Consider the following 27731-nt stretch of genomic DNA (forward strand, 5'->3'; position numbering starts at 1 on the left):
TTAATGCTTCACAGTCCTGCATCTCAAAAAGATACACTATGTTCTGCTTTTTGCTAAGTTACATTTTGCTGGTAATACTTTTATACTTTTACTGAAGTATACTGATCTAATTTTGAATTTAGAGCATGCACTTTCAGCATAATAGAGTAAAAATATTTTAGAACATACCTCAAAATTGGGGTGCCCCGATAGGCGGATATTTACGGCGTGGCGCACCATATACCAGGCATAGTGTGCACACGACGGCAGTTCAACTCCGACTGCAGACTCTTGTTGCAGGTCTTCTCATCTGTCTCCCTGATTTCCTACCCGCCTCTCAGTGACCCACTGTAATATATGTACATAGATAGATAGATGAAAAAAAGCCCCAAAAATATTAGCAAAAAAGAAAATACCTCAAAATTGCTGTTAAATACAACAGCTGAAGGTACTAACTAGAGCCCTATGTGTGTCAAAATAAATGTACAAAGAAAACATTAAATGGACAATTTCCAATAATTTATTAAAGCATAATTTTGTAAAGCCAGTTACAAATTAAAAAAAGAACTGCACACACATCTCTCTCTTTCTCTTTTTCTTTCACAAGCACAATGTTTCACTATGTAACAATAATAGGTATAACATAGGATAAGAACAGGCCCCACTCTGGCCGCCTGCGGCTGATAACAGGACCCTCTGTGATGAAGTTGCCCTTAAAGACCGATTTGTGATCAGACACTTCAAAATCAAACTTCAGTTTATCATTCTTTTTTTGTTGTTTGAAGTACTGATCACACTTCAGCACCTTTGGCAACTTCGTCCTACTCAGTATAATATCAGTGACAGACAGAACCATAGGTGTAGAATAACTAGAACAGGCATCTCCAGGTTCCTCAGTAATTATGGCTTATAAACTTTACTTTCCCTTTTCGCCAACAGAAAAGTAACCAAAAGTTCAAAGTGGAACCTCTGAGTGAGTTCTGCTTATTCTAACTCTATCGGCAAGATCCCAGTGGGTTGTGTGTTTGCAGTCTGGGCCATAACCACAATTCAGTATACTGAGGTCATGTTCTTGGATAGCGTTTGTGATTTGTAGAAATTTGGGGACTTAGCAAAAAGATGCTATACATTTTGCAATGAAAACCTACATTTGGTTGACATTTCTAGTATTTTCAGAGTCAGTATATTTCATTTTAAATACTTTGAGGCCAAATATGTGAATAATTCACCATTTCCCCTCCAAACCTGTGGCACCTTGGCGGCCTATAGGGGTTGAGTCTTGCTAGGGATCTTTGTTGCATGTCATCTTCATATCTTTTCCCTTTTTCTGTCATCACCCTAACTTTTTGACCACATTCAGAAATAAAATCCCCAGACTGAATAAAAATAAAACTTAAAGCATACAATTATGATGTACATTGTGGAAATCTTGGTGTTTTTCTGTAGGGTGAGGATTTGTCATAGACCGATGACCTCAGTATTTCTAAAGTCTTGGCTACGGCCCTGTACGCAGCACTCCAGACATACAACAAACTATTGAAGTTCAAGCTGACTTAAACAATTAGTATGGAAAAGGACAACAAATGAAATTCTTATTGACATAGAAACTAGTTTACACACAACATTGTGTTTACAGTGTGTCTTGTCTTTTAGAGGAGGGGTCCTGACGTCTACCTGCAGTGTCACACTGTCAGGTGATGTTAACACAACAGTGACTTCATTTATAGTCCAGAACACATACACACAAAGCAGTGCTGTCTTTCAATGTTCCTGGTGCACAATTACACAATTTTCAAGTGCAGATACTCACAGTGTCTTATCTGCTCCTCTTATACTGAGGTTGAAAAATACCAGTATATTTTTAATACATTATTTTCCCCAACAGACCTTGCAATACATACAATACACTAAGAAATAAATAACCCCTAACCCTCCCTTGGAATCCCATACTTTCCCCTTTAACTCACGATCACGACACCATTCTTTGCAAAGGTTAGTCATGTAAATACGTCTTATTTCCAGATAATACACTTAGTAAAATTACTTCTCTTTTCTTGTTTCCCTTTTCGTTTCCAAACATTTGGATTACACCATTAATATACTCACACACATACACACACACAGCAGAATTCCTGACACAGCACTTCAGGTTGGTTAAGATAACAGGGGGCATACAGTCATAATAGTAGTAGCATTAATAAAAGTCAAATGTTCATAAACAAGTTGGAAATAGACAAATGGAGTTTTATGCATTATTGTTTAAGCCACTGATCTCCTCTGTAAAGGATAAGCAGACAAGGATATAAGGTATTTTATGGCTCTGGCTGATGTTTTAGGGTGAGCCCAGCAGACAACAACGATGCTAAATTCATCAAATCACTGTAAAAACACAACCAGCAGAGCAGCCAGTCTCCTTATGGCCTGTTACATTATGGTCTTTTACAAAGTCTTACTTCTCTGCGAGTCAGATTAATGGCACAGCCAGTGAACGATGTGTAGTATTGGCATCATATTCAGACATACAGTGGTCATAATCACTCATTTGCACGTATTTTACACGAGATCTGTGACATTGCATTTAGTATGGCATCTATACTGTGCAGTACAGTGGTTACTGAAATTCTAATAATCACTCCTATAATGTGTGATATACAGTACACAAAGGTACAAGTTGGATCAGTTTATGCATATGAATATACACTAAATTAATGCAGTGTGTTACAAGTCGACATTGGGAAATGTACTGTCATACTAGTCTGGTTGATATTGTTCTCCTTGCAGAGTCAAGTGAGGCTGGTAACCATGTACAGACTCTCTATGTCAAGGTAAACATGGCCAGAGAACATCCAACCCAAAACCTCTACTCTTTCTTCTCAAGAATAGCTATATGATATTGTTCAGAAATATTTAAAGCCACTTCCTTTGGCTGTCTTCTTCTTATGGCCACATAGTGGCACTGACGCACGAGCTAGTGAGCACTATTTTCCCTTTAGTAGCCCTGAACAAGAATCGTCATTGAGTCCTTTTTCTCAGTCACAAACAGACATAATCTAGCTGATGTTGATAAAAGACAGAGAGAAAGCAAGCAAGAACAAGAATTCAGCATTACTAAGTTAATACCAATTGTAAACAAAGATGCAGCAGGAGTGAGGACACATGAAGAGAAAGAGAGAGACTTTGAACTTGGACGAGAAGTGATAAAGAAAGAATAAGTGAGAAAGTGTGGCTTCCTTCTGTCTGGCAGTGCACTAGGGGTGAAAAAAGGAGGCCACCTGGGACAGAACGGGACTGTGCGGTTGAGCTGTGCTTGTGAATATTGAGGTTTTTTTTATCTGTAAAGGAAAGTTGGGAGAAATTTGGAGTGTGCTTGAACATCTACATGCAGGACTATAGCTGGAGGGTTAAGTACTTGAAAGTACTGTCCCAAAATACATGTTTTCTTGTCATGCTCCTTTTTAAGTAGACCCTTTATTCCCTATCCCAAGTGAAACCCAGGCCAACAGTGTGTACGTTTAGTTTCTGTGTGTCCACTTTCCCTAATTTGCTTTTGACGCTCATCCACTAGTCTTGAGTCATCCTCTTGAGTATTAGCTGGTCGGTGTGATTGCCTCCATTAAAACCAACCAACCAATTCCGAGAGATGAGGCATGTGTTTGCCTTGGGATGAACTGAGGGCTCTGACTGGTTGGTGGCGATCACCTGCCCCAGGAACTGGCAACGCTGCTCACGGACATGATGCTGCAACGTTTCTTCACCATCATGTTAATGTAGGCCCTCATGATCTTGGTGATCTCTCCAACCTAGGGGTAAAACATTGGTCAGTTTGTACTGTGCATTTGCATGTCTTCATTAATGTATGAGGAGGAGCTAAAAGGTGAAAGTGAGATTTTGATCCACGCTAGTGATCTGGTTCCTGTGCAGTCATAGATCAGTCTATCTTTGGCCCAGATTGAAATACTGTATCTCATCAACTGTTGGATGGATTGAAAATGAAATTCTGACATTAAAAGTCCCCAGAGGATGAGTCCTAATGACCTGATGGCATTCCAGAGATTTCATCTAGTGTGTCAGTGAAGTTATCATGTAGGTTTTGAGCAAAATTTCTTGAAAACTGTTAACCTGTTAAACACCACGTCAGCATTGTCAGGGCAAACATGTTAGCGTCCTGATGTTAGCATTTAGAGCACCACTGTGTCTGTATACCCTGACAGCTGCTAGCATTGCTGTAGACTCTTAGGCTTGTTGTTTTGTGAAATTTAGACAGCACAGAAAGATGCCAATAAAACTAAATGCATACTGAAAGCCATTTAAAGCTTTTATATCAAGCTGGACTAAATTGTGACAGATGTTTTTCCCTAGTTTCCATAATTTTTTAGACATAACAATTAATAGAATGAAAAAAATAAAAGTCTCACCAGTGGAGTCTCAAAAAACATTTCCCTCTCATCCACAATGATCTTGTATGTGCTGGGCTGTGAAGCCCCAAAGAAGGTGATGTGCTCGTACTCGAAGGTCTCCAGAGGTTTGGGTTCACCTCGTTTGTACACAGACACGTTGTCAGCGCTCACACCAAGCCACAGATCATGGGGAAAACCACCTTCTTTACACTGCAGTGAGAAGACAGTAGGAAAGGGATAGTATTACTTGTCATATTTAAAAAAAAATCTCATATAAACAAATTTTGTGCATAATCCATCCTGTTTTATTTTTGTCACCTCCACATCAAACAGAGTAGAGCCATATCCGGGCCACTCCTTGATAATACTCATATATTTAAGCATGGCCTGATGCTGGGGCATTCCCTGCAGCCGGGTCCACTTCTCCAGCACGCTGGTCCGTGTGGCAGACGTCTCCTCCTTCACCCACATCTCCAGCATCTGCTCCTCCTCCACCTGCAACAACACAGGTCCGTCAGTCAGTTAATGCTCTGTCAAACTATCAATCAGTCTGAGATTCATTCAGCCAGAAATCCAGTCAGCTGGGTGGTCCTTCTGTCATTTAGCAAAACAAAAGAGAGTTTTGCAGAAGAATGCAAAATCCATGCAAATCAGTGTTTCAAAGCAAATCTCTCTATGTCATGTCAGACATACTTCACTGTGCCACCACATGACAACAACTGGAAACTACAGCTGGAAAAAGACAGCTCCTGCCTGGACAGGATTACCCAGGACAGCTACAACACATTCTGAATACATTTCTTTCTGTGGACTTCTGTTGTAAACTTGCAGAGTATTTTGAAGGCCAGTCACTAAGACCTACTCAAGTCAACTCAAGGCAATAACTGACCTGAAAGATGGTGTGTATGTTCAAGTCAATAAAGAAAGTAACCCTGTTTAAGTGCAAGGTGATTTTACTGAATGGTTTGCAAAGTAGTACAGTGTAATGCATAAAGTATAGGTGATTTATAGTATTTATAGTAAATGGGCTAAATGGGTTTTTCCTTTGCTGCTGACCTTCTGCTTCTTCAGTGATCCAGTCTTGAAGCTTCTCCTCAGGGTACCATCCAGGAAGCTCGGGGTCTTCCGTTTCTCTATCCCGACTCCGACACCTCCCTGTCCTCCCGCCATGCCCTTTCCATCTCCTGTTCCTGCTCCACCTCCTCCTGCTCCACCGGCCACCCCCACACCCGGCTTGGTGGAGTGCAGGATGCGAGTGCGGAGACGTCCAATCGGATAGACGCTTCCCAGACTCCACCCAGCTCGACCTGCCCCATCACCATGGAGATACTGGAGGCGTAAAGCGGCCAAGTGCTGCAAAGTCTCTTCTGAGCCCGGGAAGTGGCCGCTTATCAAAGACTCATGAGCCTGACGGAGAAAGAGAAACAGAGTCAGCACATTTTACATGTGTAATAAATGGGTTTAGTGAGAAAAGAAAAAGACCAATGCTGCTTAGTTCAGGGTAATCTCAGTATTTTGAACAAATTATACAATTTTTCTTAATGAAATTGCCTTTATAAATATCAACATGAGTAAATGGTACGAACTGCTGCCTGTTACTGACTTATGTATGTAACAGGAGATAAACAAGAGCTGTGAGAACAAAACTCTGGTAAATGGATAAATAACTATGGATAACTATGATAAATTTGACTTTATGTCACAAAAATTACATTATAGTTCTGTCCATGTCAGGAAGTGTAGAATGATCAACATATTGTTTCTAATTCATTTTGTGTCAATGTATAATGTTCTAGTTAGTTTTTTAATTATATGGATTTTAGAAAGTAATTCCACAGTAAAGAATTTATCAATGCAATTATCCTATATCAAAGGGAAATAAGTGATCTCAGTCTCAGAGATTAGTAATTGTGTCTTCTTCTAAATCTCTACCCCACTTGTGAAATAAGTCTCACCTGTTCAAACATGAAAGCAAACTCCACTCCCTCTTTGGGCATGCTCTCTACGTCCAAGAAGCAGTAGAGTTTGAAGTACAGTTTCCATTCTCCTTCCTCTTCTTCCTCTTCACTGCCTGCCAATCTGGAAAACATATACAACCAACTCCGGTAAAATCCTCAAGAACAGAAACAGAAACCAAAAGAATCACAAAAGGCAAAACTGTTTCTCTCTAAATCAATATTTACACACATGTAACCCAACCAAACAGCTGTGCAAATTTATTTCTTATAGATCAATACACTGAGTTACCTTTCAAACTTGGCCAGAACATCTGCCACAATCACTCTGCTCTCCAAAGCACGATCTGTGAAGTTGTTGTGCTCAAACAAAGAGAACAGGTTCTTACTTTCCTCCATGGCCAGACCTCTGATCAGTTTCTCCACAACCTGCAGCAGCCATGTTAAACCATGGATTTGTTTTCAGGAAAATGTAGCAAGTCCTTACTAATAGAGCTTGATCTGATCTTTCACATGTGCCCTGAAAAGTGTTTGTACTTCTGTATGGGGAAGACAATATGTGTATGTGTGTCTTTTTGCACCTCTCCAGCAGTGGTGTGTGAATTGATGGAGATCTTGCAGGAGCCTCCTCCATGACAGTAGACAGTGGTGCTCATCTCCTGTCTCACCAGCAGGGCGGCGATTTCCTCCTGGGAGGGAACAAACTCACGAGTCTTGGTCTTCTTCAGGGATTCCACGATGAAACCGGCGTAACGCTCGATCTCTGTGCCAGGATAACGCTCACGCACCCTGAGTCACAAACACACATTTATGATACATTCTTTCATGAATGATAAATCAGAGAAGTGCCATTCATGCTGAGGATATACACACCGTTTGAGATGGAAGCGGAGGTATCTGAGAATGGCTCGACTGGGTAGGAAGGTGCAGCTCATGCAGGTGAGCAGATGCCAGTGTGCCCGATTGGCCGGGCTGTTCGGCTGAGGCACATGATTGGTCTGCTTGATCACCTGACAGTACACCTGAAGAACAGAAATACAGAGGGGAGCTGAGAAATCAAAAGTTTTAATCAACATTTAAGGACAAACAAACAAATCAAACTCCTACAAATGTTCTTTGTCATATATTCAAACATCTCTCCAGCCTTTTCTCTAATTTTGATTCTTTTGCAATGCTGTGTAAGTCAAAGTCCGTTGTTGTTTGGATAAGAGCAGCAAGTGCAGAAGACTTTTTTTGACAAACCAATTACCTCATCCCTGAGAGGGCGCAAGTCCTGACAGGTCTGCAGGATGCCCTGAATGATGGGCACCGTGTCTGCCAAAGTCTCCATCTCCTGCATTGAGTTGAAAACCCGCACGGCCTCATCCTGCAGACTGGCATAGCCCTGCTGCTTTTGTACTGCATGCAGCAAGAAGAAAATGAAAAAAGTGAACAAAGACAGAACATTCTTGACAAATACACCAAATCATCCATAACATTATGACCACTGACAGGTGGAGTGAATAACAATGATTATCTCGTTACAGTGGCACCTGTCAGTGTGGGGGGTATGTTAGGCAGCAAGTGAATATTCAGTCCTCAAAGTTGATGTGTTGGAAGCAGGAAAAACGGGCAATTGTAAGGATCTGAGTGACTGAGCAAAGACTAGCTATGAGCAATGTACTTCTGGGAAAACTTGGGTCCTGCCATCCATGCGGATGTTACTTTGACAGGTGCCACCTACTTAAACATTGTTACATCCCAGGTACACCCATTGATGGCAAAAGTATTCCCTAATGGCAGTGGCCTCTTTCAGCAGGGTAATGCACCCTGCCACACTAAAAATTGTTCAGAAATGGTTTCAGGAACGATACAACAAGTTCAAGATGTTGACTTGGCCTCCAGATTCAATCCAACCGAGCATCTGAGGGATGTGCTGGACAAATAAGTCCAGTCCATGGCGGCCTACCCCGCAACTTACAGGACTTTAAGGATCTGCTGTTGTTATCTTGGTGCCAGATACCAGGGGACAGCTCGAGAGGACTTGTGGGATCCATGCTTTGATGGATCAGAACTGTTTTGGCAACAAAAGGGGGACCTACACAATATTAAGTAGGTGGTCATAAAATTATGGCTTATCGGTGTGTAATGTTGGTCAGTGTTAGTTGATGCTGAAGAACAGTAATGAGGAGCAATAAAAAAATGTCATTCATAGGACTGTTGAGATGACACCACTGTGAGACATTAGGAGTGATATAAAATAGCTCCTTAGTTAGCATTACTGTCAGAGTACAATATTTCAGCATCTTTTAGATCACTGTAAAGTTGAATCAAAAAGTAATAATTCACTGGAAGGTAAATCATAAGCTTTGTATACACAGGCGGCTTCATGTGCAAAGTCAGAACTTTGGTTTTCAAAGCGATATAACATGCATAGGGTACATCTCAGTTGCCCTGATCGCATCCACATTTCCCTCAATTGCGTCTTTTTATTATTTTAGGATGGAAGGAAAAGCTGAGTAGAGAGGAAGCCATGAAATGCATTTTTGGACTGAGAAATCTGGAAAGAAATCAAAAGTTTTAATCAACATTTAAGGACAAACAAACAAATCAAACTCCTACAAATGTTCTTTGTCATATATTCAAACATCTCTCCAGCCTTTTCTCTAATTTTGATTCTTTTGCAATGCTGTGTAAGTCAAAGTCCGTTGTTGTTTGGATAAGAGCAGCAAGTGCAGAAGACTTTTTTTGACAAACCAATTACCTCATCCCTGAGAGGGCGCAAGTCCTGACAGGTCTGCAGGATGCCCTGAATGATGGGCACCGTGTCATTTTTGGAGACATGAGATGTCTTCAATCGATCATCAGAAGCATCCAATCACCAACTGATTTCTAATAAACGGGCATGTTGGCCCATCTGCAAATGATGGTCTCCTGTGTACTTGCTCATGTCTCCTCTGGGCAGTCTCCTTGCTCCTCAGAGCAGGAAAAAGAGCTTTGGGATGTTCTTCAAGATGGTGGACAGAAACATCTACAACTGAAACTTTTTAACATGCACAGTACAAAATGTGAAGGAAGATGAGTGGAAAGAGTTGTTTGATAGGGGGTGGGGATTTACTTACAGCTGGTGACTTCCCCATAAGGGAGGGGCAGTAGAGGGGAGTGCAAAGGATGCTGGGTGTATCTGAGGATGGGGTTCCTCCTGTACATCTGCTCCACTATATCTGGGTTCACACTACTCTCCTGAGAGAAGACAAATTCAACATACAAATGAGATTCTATCTTTTAAAATGCTCACTTACTGTGTCTGTGCATCATACCTTGATGTCTCTGATGAGCTGCAGCGTTGGAGTTTCTATGGGGGTCTTGCTGTCTATGACTCCCTGTATAGCAGCTGTCCATCTCATGGCCTCATTCAGCATCTTGGTATAAAGGCGATAGGAATGCTTCCTCCCATACACTATGATGTTCCAGTAGCCTATAAAAACAGGATTTACTCAGCCTTTACTGCTTAAATTTTTTTTTTAAATCCACTGAAGGGATTCTTAGTTTTTATGGAGATGTAGACTTATCTAAATGGAACCCAGTTTTTGGCACATTTTTCATGCACTGTATATAATCACACATGTGATCCCTAGCCTCCTACAGGTATAATCTGCAGTTAAACCTGCCCTTTCACCCTCTTCCCCCATTTCTCTTTGCTCACCCGTCTCCCTGTGCACTCGTTCATCCGGCTGAATGACAGAACAGAGGGAGTTAAGGACCAGAGTTCCCATCTTGGAAGAGTTTTTCTCTGAGCTCTTGTAATAATCCAGGGAGTTGTGGGTCAAAACAAACCAGCGCTTCTTCAACTTAAGGGAGGTGCTCTTAGCGTTTGTCTTCATCTCCTTTTGGAGCCAGCCTAAACAATAATGAGACAGGAACATGGGCATGCATGATACATTTCACCTGAATCTCTTGCAACAAGACATTTTAAATACAAGTCCAAGTAATATGTTTGTTAATATCCTGTATACATTGGTTTGTCAGTGTCCTGTCTTTTGAGTTGTCTTATACAAACATTTTATCACACCTATTTTTGCTTACTTTATCACTAATATTTTAAATGGTAAACGGGCTATATATGAACTAAATTAATTAACTCTTCTAAGCTTTATAACTCACTGACCCCACATGCTTGTAAGATCCAAATAATTCCTAAATGTTCTAACAGAGAAGTGTATATGAAGGTTTATAAATACCCACCAAAAATGCATCCTCACCTCTAATAAGGAACTCCTGCCCATCAATCCTAGCGTCTCCTTTGGGTTTTTGCAGCAGACTGATCCAGTGATGCATCTCCTCTGGTGTGTCACTGTTGCAGTGGATCACACGGTTGGCTGTAATGATGACAAAGGAGTTGGGCCTGCAAAGGTCAAACGAGAGACTCTTAAATAAATTTAAAAAATCCACCTTAAGATGTTTAACCATCTTCTAAATAAGATGGATATAATAATGGCAACTTGAGTTTTCTAGTTAAAGAAACACAGCGATAGTGAATCTATATTTATTCATATGTACTCATGAAAGACACAAAGGTTTAAGCAACTAATGTTAGGACTAGTGTTGCTGAGTTAATCAGGAATGATTTGCAAAGAAAGTTGGTTCATTTGTAGTATTTCCAAATTAGTTCTAGAGTAGCTTGTTATTACCTACAGTATATCTAGTCCTTGTTTCAGACGTAGTTACAGTACGAACTACTACTACTACTACTACTACTACTATTACTACTAGTGACTCATCAATTATGTCATTCCTCCTCTTTCCTTAATAATTACTCAGTATTTTGTGTGCCTTGTTTTAAAGTGGTAAGCATTTTATTTTAAAATACAAGCTGAACTCTTTTACAGTCTTTTGGGGCTATATTTCCTTTTCTACAACATATTTCAGTCAGGTCAGCTGGTCAAACCTCAAGCATGTCTTAAAGACATAAAGGCCTGGATGACCTGCAACTTCTTACTTTTAAACTCTGACAAAACTGAAGTTATTGTGCTTGGGCCTGAAAACCTTAGAAATCTGCTGTCTAATCATATAGTTACTTTAGATGACATAGCTCTTGCCTCCAGTACTACTGTGAGGAACCTTGGAGTCATCTTTGATCAGAATATGTCCTTTAAATCACACATAAACCAAGTCTCTACATCTGCCTTCTTTCACCTGCGCAATATTGCAAAAATCAGGAGCATCCTGTCCCAAAGTGATGCTGAAAAACTGGTCCATGCATTTGTTACTTCCAGGCTGGACTACTGTAACTCTTTACTATAAGTATATCCCAATAATTCCCTAAAAAGCCTCCAGTTAATCCAAAAGGCTGCAGCCAGAGTACTGACAGGAACTAGCAAGAGAGATCATATCTCTCCCATATTAGCTTCTCCCCACTGGCTCCCTGTAAAATTCAGAATAGAATTTAAAATCCTTCTCCTAACATACAAAGCCCTTAATGACAAGGCTCCATCGTATCTTAAAGACCTCGTAGAGCCTTATCATCCTAACAGAGCACTTCGCTCTCAGAGTGCAGGTCTACTTGTGGTTCCTAGAGTCCACAGAAGCAGAATGGGAGGCAGAGCCTTTAGCTATCAAGCTCCTCTCCTATGGAACCAACTCCCAGTCTCAGTTCAGGAGGCGGACACCCTCTCTACCTTTAAGACTAGACTTGAGACGTTCCTTTTTGATAAAGCTTATAGTTAGGGCTGGATCAGGTGACCCTGAGCCTTCCCTTAGTTATGCTGCTATAGGCCTAGGCTGCTGGGGGCCCCATGATGCTCTGAGTAGCAGTCACCGGCCACATCGACCTGATCAGTGTTTGATTGTTGTGTCTTGTTGCTTTTCTTCTTTTGTCTCTCCTCTATCCACTCACCCCAACCGGTCGAGGCAGAAGGCCGCCCACCAAGAGCCGGGGTCTGTCGGAGGTTTCTTCCGTTAAAGGGAGTTTTTCCTCCCCACTGTCGCCAAGTGCTTGCTCAAGGGGGATTTGTTGGGTTTTCCCTATGTAATAATATTGATAACAGTAAGGTCTAGACCTTACTTTGTAAAGTGTCCTGAGATGACTTTTGTTGTGATTTGGCGCTATACAAATAAAATTTGATTTGATTTGATTTGATTTGATATTTTTCCTGTATGTTTGGAGAACAGCAGAACATCACTGTTGTTAGACGTCCCTGTCTCTATGAACTTTCAGAGATTTTCTTTGGCACCAGAAATCATCTGCGATTAAATTCAGCGAATTTTAAAGACATGGACAAAGTGGGGCCATATATGCAAATCTAATCAGCATTCTCTTTCTTCATGATGATTGAGCCAACTTACCGATCGGGGTTGTCCGATGCACAAACAGAGTCAATCAGCCCAACGTCGAGAGTTCCCTAAAGGAGAAAAGGGGACAGAATGAAACATGAACCAATGGTGCACCATTCTTACCTATATTCTACATACAGTTTGTGTGTAATGAGGAAATAGAATTATGGAAAATGACTTTAGCTCATAATAAAGACTGACCACAGCATTCTTTGGGTTGGCCTGTTCATGGGACATCTCCAGCAGCTGTTCAGGAGTGCACACTCGCACCTTACTGAGGACATTAAACCACCCGCTGCGCACAGAAAGAGACAGAAGTGCTGTCACCACTTAGAACATATGAATTTACACTGATACTGTACGTGTTTCTATTTTCTGCATTATCACTGAGGTGTCCTTCACACCTTGCATCCTCTGGTGACTCAGCAAACACCTGATAGGTTCTCTCATCTGTCACAATGTTCAGAGCATTTTCCTTCTCATGGTTATTTACTATCTCCCTGCAAAAACACAAGCAAAAGGCATGACTGAGAAATGCAGCTGATGTCTAGAAGACACAAAAAACAGCAAATGAAGTATCACGTGTTTGTTTTGACCCTCGAGATTGTTAGAAATCTTACTTGGCAGCTTTAATGTCGATGGTTCCCTTCAGCTTCTCCTCGCTGTCGTTCTCATAGTACATCAGCTTAGTGTCCCTCAACACAAACCAACGCATCTTCCAGTTTCTGAGGCAGAATAAGACATAGTGAAAATATCCTCTAGAGTCCTGAGCTTTGGAAACCCAAGCTGTGCAGTCCTCATATGAGGACGCAGGGACTCTAGAGGATAAGGCAAGCATATCCACTCTAGATGATATGAAGGTTTATTGATCTATGTAAATTATACATGCACCTATTTGGCTCCATTTGGAACACAAACGGAATCAGTTTCTTTAAATAAAACATCAATCTGAAGGTGGAAGTGACAATCCAAAATTTCTATGTCAATGCAATTAAAAAGTCTTTTAATCTATTTGTAGGTTTTGAAGAATCTTTATCAAATAATAGTAGTTTTATTTTCTGTCATATCTTTCATTTTCACTTAAAACCATGCTGGCCTGAATTATGTCCTTTTTACCTACAATGTCTTCATCAAGCAAACATGCAAAACTTGCGAAACTGTTAGAGCATGCATTCACTGTCTGATGCTGTCATACTATCAGCTTCTAAAGAGACAATCAGAAAAGTAGTGCTCTAAAGTTAAATACATGTGGATTTTAAGGGAATTTGATGGCCATGGCCAACACCTGCTCAGCCGCTTAATCATTTAAGTGAAAATTTCTAATGAGGTTTTCACATTATCAAATTGTTCTAGACTGCACTTCAAGCAGAGACGTGGTGCAGAGTTTCATTTAATTAGCATGCATTCTACACTCAGCATCAACTACAACAACCTCCGTGAGAGAGTGGAGAGGCCTCCTCCCTTCTTGTAGAGCCAGCCAGACTTGAGAGACTCTTGTTTAGATCGGAACCACATGAAAGTTTCATCTTTTAACACACACCAACGCCTCCTCCAGGGGATCATCAGACCAGCTGAGGGAGCAGAGGGTGAAATTTCATTCCTAAAAAAGCATTACTGTTAAAATTTAAATGGTGCAAGTAGTTTAATGTTGAGAATAAAGAGCCATCTGTGGATAAAAAAGTACACTCACCCTTCATGTAAAGGTAGCCGTGGAAATATGGTGGCCCATTTCCATTAAACAAAGTCACCCTACCATTAGTCACTTCTTCATCAGTGTCCATAATGCCATCGTGCTCATCGTCACTGTCTGCATACTGGACCAGCAGAAAAAACAAATTATTAACACTTATTTTTACAGCAAATTATCTAAAAAATAACTACAATACATTATCAGATGTTTTAAATTAAGAATTTTGTCAAAAACATAAAATTTCACTGTATAGCTGCTCATACATATCTGTGTGCGCGCATGTGAGCATGCGTGTGAGTGTGTGTCCTCACAGAGTCAGAGCTGCCTCTGTAGGACTCTATGCTGGCATTGGTGCAGGTCGACTTCCTTGGGTGTTCCTCATCCGTCACAGTGGTGCTTCCACGGTTGCTCCCGGATACAGAGCTGTCGTCTCCAGCATTAACAGACCCCTCTTCTTCCTCCTGGTCGTAGTCCGACTCGGTGTCAGCTGGCATGCTGTAGATCGGCTCCTCGCCATCCACCAGGCTCTCCGCCATGCTCACCTTCCTCTCCCGCTCTGCCTTGACTCCCTCATTCTTCTCCACCTCTCCTTGGGGAAGTGGAGGTGGTGGAGGAATAGCTGAGCCATCTCCAGGTGGAGGAAGAGGAGGAGGGGGAGGAATTGCAGCAATACTGTCTGTGGGTAGGGGAGGTGGATGAGGTGGTGCAGGAGGCACTGTTCCCTCAGCAAAGGCAGGTGGGGGAGGAGGGAGGTGAGCAAATATGTCCTGATCCACTGGAGCATCTGTCTCTGCAGGAGGAGGGAAGTCAGGAAGAGGGATGCACTTCTCCTCAGCATTAAAGCCCTCATCCACCTCCTCTTCTCTGGAGGCACCACTGGTGGCACGTGCCGCTTTCTTTGCCTTCACCTGTGCAGCAGGTTTAACTCCGACTGCTCCCAGTGATGGATCCACGCCTCCAAAGTTCAGTAGGTCAATGAGCTCTGTGGCCTTGCGGGATGCCTCCTTCTTCATCCGTTTGAGCTCAGCGTCCCGGCGAAGCTGCAACTCCTGTTTGGAGGACTCACACAGCTGGGACACCTCATCCTCTCTCTTCTTCTGCAAGCGCTCGATCTCTCGCTCCAACTGTAGGATCTCCTCCATCTGCCTGGCCTCATCCTGGAGGAAAGGAGAGAGGGAGAAGTATTAATCTTAAAAAATGTCATTTTAAAAACCTCTGTTTTAAACCAGAGAAAGGAGAATGAGCTATAATATCCTAGTAAGACTTGAAAAAAATCAGTTTTTGTATTCAAGAAAAACCAAACTGAAAAAGCAGCACTAACCTGCGATGATTTTGCTTTTTTTTCTGCTCCTTCATTCATTTCCACCTGTACCCTTTCACCCAGCATTTTCTTCTCTTCCTCCTCTTTCTTCCTCTGTTCTTCCTCCCACTTCTTCTTCTCCTCTTTGAGTTTTCGAACACAAGCGCGCGCCACCTGACCTCGTCTGTGTTTCTGCAGTACCAGCGCTGCCATGCGTTGCTTCATAAACCATCTGCGCTGGATGAGCGTTCGGAAGTGCTTCTGCAGGGTAATAACACTTGCTCGTACTCGCTTGAAGTGCTTCCTGTGAACAAAACAGGAACGTGAAACAGGAGTAATAAATACTAGCGCATACACTCACTCACTCAGTGTTACTGAGCTACACCTTTTTACCTAAAGGCCTAAAATTTCATTTCCTATTCAAAGGGTCTTACTTGGCAGAGAAAGTGAGTAGGTGCGCTCGGATTATCATGGCAGCTTGGCGTCGGACTTCATCCCTGTCTTTCTCTAAACGGTGCTCCAGAGACTCTTTCATAAACACCTACAGAGCAAAGGTTAAGAGTTAACATGAAGAGGTCAGATATAATATATCGATAACTACTGAGTTAGTTTGGATGATGTTAATTATGAGTTGTTGCTGCTGTTTAAAATTTCTATGCTGACTGTCATTAATGATTTTTGGAATCTGGAAGGGGTGTTGTCAGAAGCTCTGAAATGTTACCTTGGTCTTGCCTAACTGCCAGTCTGTCTTGGTCTTGTCATATTTAATTAGAAGGTCTGTAGTCCTTTTTTTATCATCTCCAGCTGCTGGTACTTTGTCTTTCAAAATGATCTTATATCTGGCAGCAGAAAAGACAGGAGAGCAACTTAAACAGAGGAGGAATGCCACGCACTTCCTCAAAAGCAAATAAATTCAAAGACACAAACAGAGAAAAAGATATTACATTAGGTTTATAGTTATTTACCGAGAAAAGAAGTCTTTGAAAGTTCGGCGTACGGGAAACCCAGCACGCCGGATCTTCACAGTCTCCAACATCCCAGAATACCTCAGCTGGTTCAGGACGACCTCCGGGTCAAAGATATTTGGATTCTATGAACAAAATAAAAAACATTTGTCAAAAGCAGTTTGTCCTTCTCTGAGACTAAACTGATATGAACAGAAACAGACAAACCTTCTCCATGTTGGGCTTAATGCAGCGAATGAAGAAAGGGTTAGATACACTCAGAGTGGCCATGAGAGCATGAAGGGAGTCCTGAGGAGACAGAGAAAGAAAATAAAACTTTCATATTGCAGTGAAGAGTATTATTAAAGTTACTGTGCTCACAGTAACTTTAATAAGACACTGTTAGTCTGTTAACATGTTTATGTTTAACTCTTATGTCTTAGAGCTGATTTAGTCGAGTGACAAAAAATTAACAATTTCAATAACAGATTGTTAATGTTAAATTAATTTTAAAATGTTGGTAATTCATTAAGAAAAACTGCAAAATGCAATTTTTAGCTTCTTAACAAGTCAGGATTTGCTACTTTGCTTTGCTTTATATTACTGTAAAGTGAATATCCTTTTGTTTTGGACTGTTCACTGATCAAAGACATGAAGAAGTCATTTTGGACAAGGAAAACATATTTCCAGACAACAGTTAACTGATTAAACACAAAAATAATTATAAATATACAAAATAAATGTATGAAATACAGCTTTGTTGCACTCCGGTGTCCTACTTTTTATATAGGCCTACTTAACTATCCTCTAAGCCCCCTTGGCTCTCACCTCTAAACCCTTTGCTAAGAGTAACATCTTATATTAATTATCTAATCATTTCAAGTTGCTTCTTTCCTTTTTCCAATATCAGTGTATGTAAAACGCACTCAGGAGGTGTTCCGTGCATGTCCCACCGGGAGGAGGCCCGGGGAGGACCCAGGACACGCTGGAGGGACTATGTCTCTCGGTTGGCCTGGGAACGCCTCGGTATCCCCCCGGAGGAGCTGGGGGAAGTGTCTGGAGAGAGGGAAGTCTCGTCATGTCTGCTTAGACTGCTGGCCCCGCGACCCGGTTCCGGATAAGCGGAGGAAGATGGATGGATGGATGTAAAACGCATGCATCACTCACCCTGAACTGGGAGCTCACGGTAGGTTTGCGCCTGGCCGTTCCCATCTTCTCCTCATTGTTCCTACTGCCAACTTTCTCAAACAAGTCATAGATGAAGTCCAGTCTGAGAAGCAAAACAAACATAAAGGAATACACACCTACTGTACATAAAGGTGGTGTTTCTGTACATGGGTACATATATAAATGAGGGTCAACTTAAAAAAAAACAAAAAAAAAACAAGTGGCTGTGTGAATAAATTTAGCAACATTTTCAGCAAAGCACTGATCATTTCCAATCTTCATGTTGATCTTGGGTTACACTGTTGATCTCCAATTTATTTTACACTTTCCCAAAATCTGTGCTTTGGTCAGATTATGTCAAAATCACATTTAAATAAAGCTAAAAGCTGATCTTCTTTTGTTCGAGAAAGGGTGGCAAGATTAAAATTCCTCTTGAATGAACATTATAACTGATTGTAATCCCAGGATTAACTGCAATCTCAATTAGTGACACCTTTTGAATGTCTGACCTGCTGTCCTTCAGCATGTTCAGAATATCGTCTCTGAAAGTGTCTCTGTTCTTCTCCAGGATCCCTCTGACGTCATACAGGACCTGACAGAGACAGACAGACTTATCATTAACTCCCCACACTCCATACAACAATTTACATACTGGCATATATATTTTGTTAACAAGACGAAGCTCATTTATACATAACTCACCTCCCCTGCATAATGTTTGATACCAAACTGATGATCTGCAAGTCTGGGCTTGACATAGTATGGATTTGTCTGCAGCACAAACGGTAAAAGAGCACACAGATTTCAATATAATGTGATGTTTAATAACAGCGCAGCAGCTCTACATTTTGTGAGCTATGCATGAAGTGCATGAACAAATGTGTAAATAACTCACAGAGTGCCTGCTGTGCAACTTCTCCAGCAGAGTGTAGTCTGTTCCTTTGGGGAATCGACTCTCTTCATTCACTAGTGCCAACAAGCCCAGTTTCTAAGAGAGAGAGAGAAAAACACCATGTTATTGCATTAGCACCAATATTATTAGATCAGTTTCCAAAAAGCATCACAGGCAAACATCCAATATAACTCTTAACTGACAAGGGAACAGCTTTCATTTTGACCTACTTCCAACAAAATCTGATTGAGAAATGTTTGTTCAGTTTGGTGGTGCAGAATCATTATGTTCTGGAGCTTAAAAAGTCCTGGGCCAACATTTCAACTTCCTGGTCAAATGCAGATGAGATACTAAATATGAAATTTGGAAACTTTGCTCCACTAACCCAGCTTTATTAAAAACTGCTTAATTTGCAAGCTAAACACACACCAAACTCTTACCTTTTCTATAAGATCAAGACACTCTGCATTATCCATCCAGTCTATGGCCTCCCACTGAACACCCTCCCTGTGGAGGGAAACCATTATGCATGAAAACCTGGTGTGTAATAGACTGTAATAGAATTTCATTATATACAGATTATTGTTTGGACCTAATGTTGTTAATTTTTATTACATTATTTTTTTCCCTTAAATTTTTATGTTCTATATTTTTAATTAGTACATTAAAAGTAATTCACAAATGCACTAACAAGTAATACGCAGGTCTTTCTTCATACTGGCTTGTACAGATACCTGTTGTACTCTAGCTGCTCCAGGGAGAAGATATGTTTGTTGAAGTACTCCTGGAGTTTCTCATTGGCATAGTTAATATTAAATTGCTCAAATCGATTCACCTGGAAGCAGAAGGACACATATACAGAGGTCTGCATGTATGTCTGTGCTGATGAGTGAAACTCATATATATGTAGCAAAAAATACAGAAGATCTGGCAAAGCCTCAAATAAAAGCTCTGACCTCGAAGTTCTCAAAGCCAAAGATGTCCAGGATGCCAATGGATTTGAAATTTTCCTTCCCTTTGATTTTCTGATTGATTTTGAGGATGATCCAAGAGAAACACTGGGAATATAAAGCCATGGCAATTGAGTCACGGGAATCCACAGCCTGTTAACCATGAGAAGGAAAGACAAGGGATGGTTAGGATGGGCGAATGAGTGGGAAACAGGCAGAAATCGAGCCATACAAGGAGAATAAATGCGTGTATACCTGCTCTATGGTGAGTGGGGAGCAGATTTCCTCTCCTCTGAGTATTATGGAGCGCTGAGTCAGGACTTCAGACAGCTGGAAGGCGTCCAGGCCAAGCAGCTCACTGGCATCACTGACCACTGGAAACAAGACCAAAGGTGTGTTATACCTCTCCGGAATATCTATCCCACTCTCAACATTCTCACTCACCTTACATCAGGCATTCACCGACCTTGCTTAGTGGTGATCTGGGCTCCTCCTGCTAGCATGAACTCAATGTTGCCAAGCTGTAAGACTCCTGAGAGCAGTTTAAACATGTCTCGGATCTCCTCCTCTGTGAACTGCAACACCTTCAGTGCCTCCTACACAGAGAAAAGCACAAGAAAATAGGTTAGGAACTGCCAGTAGAATGGGATGCTTGTATCATAAACACTTTTTCTGTACTGTGCTTATGAGGTTCAGTCTTTACCTTAATGTTTTAGTGACAGAGAGGATCAGTGTCACAGATGATTGATAAATGACATTTCAGCTTTACAAACATTTCATAATTTACTGTAAACCTCAAAGGGCAAAGCCAATTATTCCCAAATGTTTACTACAAGAACTCCAAAGAAGACACAAATCTACTCTTGTTGTATTGCATGTTAAAAATCACTTTTGACCCTTCAGCAGTCAGCAGCTAACTAATAAATGAATTTCCACACAAAGAGAAACCGAATGACCAATATAGCTTAAAGAAATATTCATAATTAATGATCAATAATTGATTTCAGTTTGTAAAACTCCACCGAACAGACAGAGTAATGTAGTCAGACTGACCATAACACTGTTAAACAGCTCTTTGTCGTTTAGACTCTTGTCCTTCAGACATCCAGCTTGGCTGAGGTAGTGGAAAGATTCAGCAGAGTCCTCCAGGAAGTAGAGGCCTAAGAGAGGAAACGTTATAGTGGATTAACACAAAAATACTTTAGCTGATCCCAACGTGATCTGTGTTGATCAGAGTTCAAGTGTTTTTATCTTCAATATGCCAATTTGTCAGACACAGCTAACCAATGTAAATCATAGCCAAAGTCGCATAAATTTCAGTGGGGAAAAAACAAGCACTTTTTAAAGGACATCACTGATATTAGATAGTTCAAAGAACAGCTCTTACTTTTATGCTCTTTGCTAGCTCCTGCCAACAGAGCATAGAAGATGTGGTAGTTTCGTTCTCCGGGGTTTTGTCGTACCACTCGGTTCTACAGCAAAATGAATGCCACAAAGCCTCAATGAACATATCATTATGATTCACTATGCAAGACAGAAAAGTTAGAACCAATTAATTTTGACGTGATGTGAGCTGCAGCCCCAGATAGTGGTTACCTTTTCCAGTAAATCTGAACAGTAGAGAGTCAAGGAATCTTAAGTCACCTTTTAATTGATCTTCACATATCAGAATCAGAATCAGAATCAGCTTTATTGGCCAGGTGTGTTGGACACACCTTGTAACTGTATATAATGCAGCATGTGCATAGAAGAAAATATGAATATATCCCATGCAAATATACTTATTCTGTGAAACAAAAAGGATGCAGTCAATGACGCAGCCTCCCTGGATGTTGCCACTCTCAGAGAAGTGAAGCTGGATGAATTTCCCAAAGCGACTGGAGTTGTTGTTGTAAACAGTCTTTGCATTACCAAAAGCTTCCATGATTGGACTGTAAAGGGAATAACAACCTGCAGTCAGCAAATGTTTGTTTCTGTGTATCCAACAGCGAATGCAATATTAAATGGAGTATAACCACCAAGAGCTGCAGAGGCCCTTCCCTCCAAGAACATGACTCTCCAAAGGAAATGCTGTTCTACTGACCTGTGCATATAAAATGCGAGTTGAGTGAGGAAGCATGCTCTTTATTTCCAGCTCTCTGCTGAACAGTGGGAGCTCCCAACACTTTGACAAAGCAATTTGGCTTGAGAAAAACACTTTGCTAGTAATCACAGATGTAGACTTGGATCTGGGTCAGACTCAAATAACAAAGATCAAGACTTGATACTGGACTCTCAAAATACAAATCTAAACCTAATTTTTCAGGTTTTATATAACTTTAAATAATTTGAAATGGCTTTTAAATAACTTCTTTACCTGAGGCTTGACTTGGACCTCTACCAAAACTCTCTAAAACCAGCACTTTCAGTGTCAGCAAGGGAACAGGAGAATGTTTCTGCTTCATTTTATCCATCTTGTACCTGCTCTGTACAATGGCCTGCTCCACACGTGTGGTTTTCTCTGATGGGGGAGTCCCAGCTGAGTTCTGGCTCATCATCGACAGGAACTGCAGCAACAATTTAGTGCTCATGTGGAGATCCTGTCTACACCTCCTAAGGAAAAGGAGAAGAAGAAGAGGCCAATGTCACAGATCAGCGGAGTGAAAAAGGCCACACAGAACCCCAGCTTAGCACCCGCCTGCATCCCCCGCTTTGGAGTCAACACGCCACATGAAAGTATGCTGGCCAAGGTAGGTTCACACGCACTAACACGCAGACAGACACACACACACACACACACACACACACAAAACACAACCCAATTTAATTTAATTACATGGTGACCTTCTCTGACATTCCCATATCTCAAACTGGTCCAATTTAATTGATGCTGAGGTTTGATCAGAGATACTGCATTAGCTCCCAGTCCATCTCAATCAGGATACCAAGTGAGACAAAGGCTCAGAGTAATAAGTATGATGAGAAGTCTGATCCTACTACCAGATTACCCAAGCAGGCCATAAGCAGTTAACAGATTTCACCCAGAGTTTTAATTATTATTAATGGCAGGGTGCCGTTTATTATTATTCACTATGACTCAATCACGGCTTTACCCTCTAATTCTTCTTCAGCTGACAAAATTTAAAATTTAAAACTGGCTCTTTGAACTTGACCTCTGTTCAGTCGTTTACATCAGTAAATCACTGAAATCAATAATACTGTGGCCACAACCTTGAATTTTCATTATGTCTAACAGCTGTCATTCGCTGTGGCTTCAAGCACATATGGAAGAAAAAGACAGAACATAAAAATAAATTATGTTTGTGGTATGATTATATTAGTCAAACCATCAGCCGGTTTTTCATAAAAATTGCTGTGTGTGTTCTGTTGACATGTTGAGTTCATCTGGTTTCCCTTTTAAACTGCACTTGAATCCATAACAAGCTTATTAGTCTTTAGTTTCTGTGCTATATTTTTATATTCGCTTGTCTTGGATGTTGGAGGTGAATACAGGTAAACAAGAAGCCGACCTGAAATGTTCTGAAATCCTGTTGCTTTTTCTCATTTATAATACATATAGACCAGACATCAGTCTTTGTGTACATTTTATTTTGCTTGTTGTGAGAGAAGCAACAGCCTAAAGACTTCCAAAAAACCTACAGGCAAACCTGAGCCTTGAAGCTACAGCCACACCTGGATAGCTTAGCTTAGCACAAACACTGGAAACAGGGGGAAACAACTAGCCTGCCTTTGTCTAAATGTAACACGATTGCCTACCAGCACTTCTGATATGTGCTACAGTATATGCTATTTGTTTAATCTGCACAAAAACAGGTGTGAAGAAGAAACAACATTTTGTGCTAAACTATTTCTTGTTCAGGAAACCTTCCCTAAATGTCTAACTGTTCCTTGAAATATACAGTACATTGAGATTGCATGCAGATATATAAAATGTGAATGTGGCTCTGTGGGTATACAGGACAGTAAGAAAAGCAGGATACAAACACAGCTACAGTCTCCGTCGGTGCATGCTGGGATGTGCTGTAGTCCCCCAGGCGGCTGAACAGCAACAACTTATAGAAAATAGATTAACTAACTTTTAATTTAGTGGACAGGTATGAGGCCATGAGACATGAATTAGAGTTAAACCAGTTGGTAACCTGCACACTGACCCAGTGTGATGGTCTCCTCCACTGTGTAAACTCACCTGATTAGGACACACTGGCTATCATGGCGTTTCCAGATGCAGCGATAGCATTCGTTTGCCACGGCAAAGATGTGTGGTGGGAGCTCGCCAAGGTGATGCTTGGAGTAAAGGTCCACCCTCTGTGTGTCATACAGGCCTGGGATCTGCTTGTAGGGGTTGACGGCTGCCAGGATGCTGCCGATATTAGTCTGAAAACAGCAAAAAGTGACATTATTAATTCTGTCTCTGTGTCATGTTTGACCTTTTGGTGTGCTTTTATGTATCTAACAATCACTCTATCTATCTATGTATTGTTTCTTTAATTGTATCTTTAATTTCAGACTTTTATTAGAAAGCTGAGGTCAAATCGATGAGATGGTGGAGGAGGGAGGCCATTTTGACCTATTTGTGCGCTAACGTCACCTTGCTTTCTACCACTTTGCTCTAGAAACCAAACCAAGTATTTAGGTCGGCGTTTCCTCCTCCGTGTCATTTTACCCTGTGTGTGCATTTTGTGTACTACACACATACAGTAACAATAACAAAATGGAGATTATTTTCAGTCTTAGTTACTGAAAATGGGAAAAAAATGAAAACTATAAAGCTGGTTTAATTCACTGCAAGATGTTTCCTCTCTATGCACCTATTTCATTTAGATAGCTTTGGTAAGATGAATCATATTTTCCACTAAAAGCTTCATCCATGAAAGGGTTACAGGAAAAGAAGGGGGCGTGCACATCAAGTCAGTGTACACACATAATGACCATGTGCATGTAAACAAGAAACAGACAGTTTTGTCTGAATGTACATACATATATATTATCCATCTGGTAGCGCTGGTACAGGTTGTGCATGATCGCGGCCTCATGCAGCTCAGCCAGCGTTGACATGTCCTCCACCCCATCAATGCTGGACTGGTGCATAGCATATACCCGCTCCCTGGTAACCTCTGCCTGCTGCAAGTACAACACCTGGGAGACAACAAGACATACAGACAGTTGCTCGTTGCCTCGTTTTAATGTTCACTGACGTTCAGTGGTTTTTGGTCCATTACTCTTCAAATAAAGAACATAACTTGAGTTTCACTTGTCAAGCTGGTACTTACACCTACAGTGGATAATAAATGTGTCTTGTTCACAGTAAGGAAGAAACAAGTGCGTTCACAAGAGATTAAAAAAGACGCTAGCACTGCAATATCTTTCCATTTTTAGCATGAACTGGCTAATTGTGATGCAACATGACAACAATCTGCATGATGAGGCTGAATGATTTTATAGCTCTTCTTCTCCCCCAATCCCTATCTCATTTATGTCATCCATCACCATGGCAACTGGAGAGTGGGGACAAGATGGGTGGGGAACCCGACAGTGAGAAGGGAAGAAGAAGGAGAGGAAGAGGGAGGACACAAGTAGAAGAAGGGCGGGAATCGGGAATAGCTGGTCTGATATGGCAGGGCTTGCCAAGCAAAAGCAGCTCAATGTTGTATTCGGGTCAGTCTGCTACAGTGATCCTCATCCACACACACACACACAGACCAGGATAGAAGGTAACTATGACTTTACTTCAGGGGAAAGGTCATGCATTCATTCCAGCAAATCAACTTGTCTAAGAATAAAAAACAAGGACTTTACAACAGTGGGTTGTTAATATGTCAGCTCAGTCTCCAGCGTGTGCGTGTTGCTGTAACAGATGTGCTGGAAGTCTGCAGAAATTGGTAGAGGGGCACGCTGTGAACGCTCAAACATCCATTTCTTAAATAAACCTATGATAACCATTTATTTTACAGGTCTACATCTAGCACATACTCTGCTGGTAACTGCTGATCAAGTCTCTAACCGTTCCTCGCTCACTGTGTCGTCACTGTTATTGCCTATATTAAACTATCTCTTAAATCTTATCATAACTCTAACAACCAAAATATGTGTTCCTGTATTTATTTATTTAAAAAAGAAAGAAACAAATATGAGTTGATAATTGTTGGATCTGTTCTGTTATTCTCAAATAACTATTAGCATTGACCTACACTACATGAGCCCTAAACAGTCCTATGAGCCTTTCCTTTCCTGTTGGTTCTTTCAGCAATTTTAATAAAAATCTCATATTATAAATGAAAGGCATCACTTGTTTTGAAGATCCCGTAGATATTTATCACCAACTCCGCAGGTCCCCTCAGCTCTAGGGAGAGTTTTAGTACATTGGACCTCAATGTTTTGGTTTTACAGCCTACAACTTTAGTGTTTTTGTTCCCCCTCATCACTCTTATAGCACAAAAGCACTGATAACTCCCACTGTACAATATCTTCTCAACACCAAACAGCAGAGAGACAACCATAGCACCTAGCTGATGAACATCTAAAGGGCCAGATATTTCCCTCAGGAGTTACCAAGAGTGAATATTGGGCTTTAATTTGCCTGGCAACCATGAAACACGACTCCAGATAAACAGTGGTGTTGATTTGAATCTTGTGAATAAGCAAATGCTTGCTAACAAGGTCGCCACAGTTTTAGGTTTACAGCTTGTTTACACTGACATCTGTTAATTCAGGTTTAATTGATGCTACTTGCAGCTACTCTCAACCTTCGATGCTGTGTCAATGTCTCAGACAGCTGTTACATGTGTGTATGGGTGTTTACATGTGTATATTCTTATGTACTTTTAAGTGCCTGTTTGCCTGAGTAATGAGATGCATTAGCATGCCTGTTAGTCATGGCTTGCAGCTGTACATATGCAGACGTGCCTTCAAACTGACAGACGATACGCTCCATACACACACTTTGAGACAGAAAGTCTTTCAAATTATATTAGCAACCCCACACACACACACACACAACCGCCCCATCTCTTTACTTTCTCACCCTATTAAATCTCTCTCTCCCACTCTCAAGTTCTCTCTGACTTTCCTCTTTCTGGATTCTATGCTTTCATGTTTCAAGCATCACTTGTCTTTTTCTCACTCTCTCATCTCTCTCACTTTGTGTGTCACTTCTGTTTTATCCCTTCTGCTTCTGTGTCACTTTCCTCTTTTCTCTCGTTCTCTTCCTACCTCACATCATCTCGCTTGTCATTAATTCACCCCTCTCGCCTGCATTTTCCACATTCCATCCTCCTCCAACTTCTTTTTGTCCGTTTTCTTCAGTTACTTTTAGCCTTTATTTGCTGGTGCATAAAAATTCCATTCTGTATTTGCGACATATCCCCTCATCTTGCTTTTGTTTTTCCTGCAAGTCTCTCTACCTGGCCATCTAATGCATATGTGCTCAGTGACAGACCCACTTAATGCCTAACTGGTTCAATCCAAAAGCCCTGCCTGTAATTGAAGGCTTACTGAGAGCTATTTCAGTCAGAAAGCACATCTTTGCAATGTAGGGTAAATTACAGTGGAACAGAAGATAGGACTTCACACACAGTCATCAGGTCACATAAGAACATGTGTGAGAGAAAAGGCACTAAGACTAAAATGGAGGCCTCAGTTTTGGCTGTGAAAACTCATCTCCACTCCTAAAGCTTGATGGAGAACCAGTATTTACATAGTACGTATGTTGGATGTTTGTTGTTGTTGTTGTTGTTGCAAAACAGCTCAAATCCTGGTTGTATTTGTCATCTGCATTTATGAGTTAATGCATTAACATGCTAATATTTGCTGTTTAGCTCTACACATGGATAAACTGATAGGAATGTCACTTGCAGACATTTGGTCATACACAATTAAAAATTTGAACTGACAGTCACATTAGATGAAAAGTCAGGAGTCACTAAAGTTATTCCACCCTCATGGTGGAGCCACAGTAGAGGAAAAGTCATAGGATCATTAGGATGTATTGATTGACACAGAACCAAAAGCATGGCTGTAATTATGCTACAAACCTGTGGTGTATATCCTAAAAAGTGCCGTTTCTTTTACCACAAAGCTTTATGAGTTGGACTGAGAAAGAAGAAGTTAACAACAAGCTTTAACTCTTTAACCAACCTGCACCCATTC

General features: G+C 41.0%; 1 protein-coding gene across 1 annotated transcript in view; it reads right to left on the minus strand.

Moving 5' to 3' along the window:
• Nucleotides 1-503: 503 nt before the first annotated feature.
• myo10l1 (myosin X, like 1) overlaps nt 504-27731 on the minus strand; it is a 37509-nt gene continuing 10281 nt past the window's right edge. Inside the window, exons 3-44 of the mRNA XM_020614020.1 lie at nt 24564-24722; nt 23773-23960; nt 22721-22732; nt 22047-22169; nt 21393-21517; nt 21183-21196; nt 20974-21058; nt 20640-20746; nt 20053-20182; nt 19842-19960; nt 19593-19739; nt 19371-19471; nt 19077-19143; nt 18640-18732; nt 18447-18515; nt 18254-18336; nt 17745-17847; nt 16806-16886; nt 16599-16723; nt 16355-16472; nt 16068-16174; nt 15655-15937; nt 14645-15490; nt 14334-14457; nt 14076-14214; nt 13264-13368; nt 13048-13143; nt 12845-12938; nt 12656-12711; nt 10573-10715; nt 10017-10211; nt 9631-9788; nt 9433-9553; nt 7581-7729; nt 7205-7353; nt 6913-7120; nt 6624-6760; nt 6332-6455; nt 5433-5783; nt 4695-4871; nt 4395-4586; nt 504-3779 (exon numbers count right to left, since the gene is read on the minus strand). Of these exons, the coding sequence (XP_020469676.1) occupies nt 3675-3779; nt 4395-4586; nt 4695-4871; nt 5433-5783; nt 6332-6455; nt 6624-6760; nt 6913-7120; nt 7205-7353; nt 7581-7729; nt 9433-9553; nt 9631-9788; nt 10017-10211; nt 10573-10715; nt 12656-12711; nt 12845-12938; nt 13048-13143; nt 13264-13368; nt 14076-14214; nt 14334-14457; nt 14645-15490; nt 15655-15937; nt 16068-16174; nt 16355-16472; nt 16599-16723; nt 16806-16886; nt 17745-17847; nt 18254-18336; nt 18447-18515; nt 18640-18732; nt 19077-19143; nt 19371-19471; nt 19593-19739; nt 19842-19960; nt 20053-20182; nt 20640-20746; nt 20974-21058; nt 21183-21196; nt 21393-21517; nt 22047-22169; nt 22721-22732; nt 23773-23960; nt 24564-24722 (6108 nt within the window). The 3' untranslated portion in view covers nt 504-3674. The remainder of the gene's footprint in view (nt 3780-4394; nt 4587-4694; nt 4872-5432; nt 5784-6331; nt 6456-6623; nt 6761-6912; nt 7121-7204; nt 7354-7580; nt 7730-9432; nt 9554-9630; nt 9789-10016; nt 10212-10572; nt 10716-12655; nt 12712-12844; nt 12939-13047; nt 13144-13263; nt 13369-14075; nt 14215-14333; nt 14458-14644; nt 15491-15654; nt 15938-16067; nt 16175-16354; nt 16473-16598; nt 16724-16805; nt 16887-17744; nt 17848-18253; nt 18337-18446; nt 18516-18639; nt 18733-19076; nt 19144-19370; nt 19472-19592; nt 19740-19841; nt 19961-20052; nt 20183-20639; nt 20747-20973; nt 21059-21182; nt 21197-21392; nt 21518-22046; nt 22170-22720; nt 22733-23772; nt 23961-24563; nt 24723-27731) is intronic.

The sequence above is a fragment of the Monopterus albus genome, unplaced genomic scaffold (genome assembly GCF_001952655.1).
Source record: "Monopterus albus unplaced genomic scaffold, M_albus_1.0 scaffold141.1, whole genome shotgun sequence".
Lineage (NCBI taxonomy): Eukaryota > Metazoa > Chordata > Actinopteri > Synbranchiformes > Synbranchidae > Monopterus > Monopterus albus.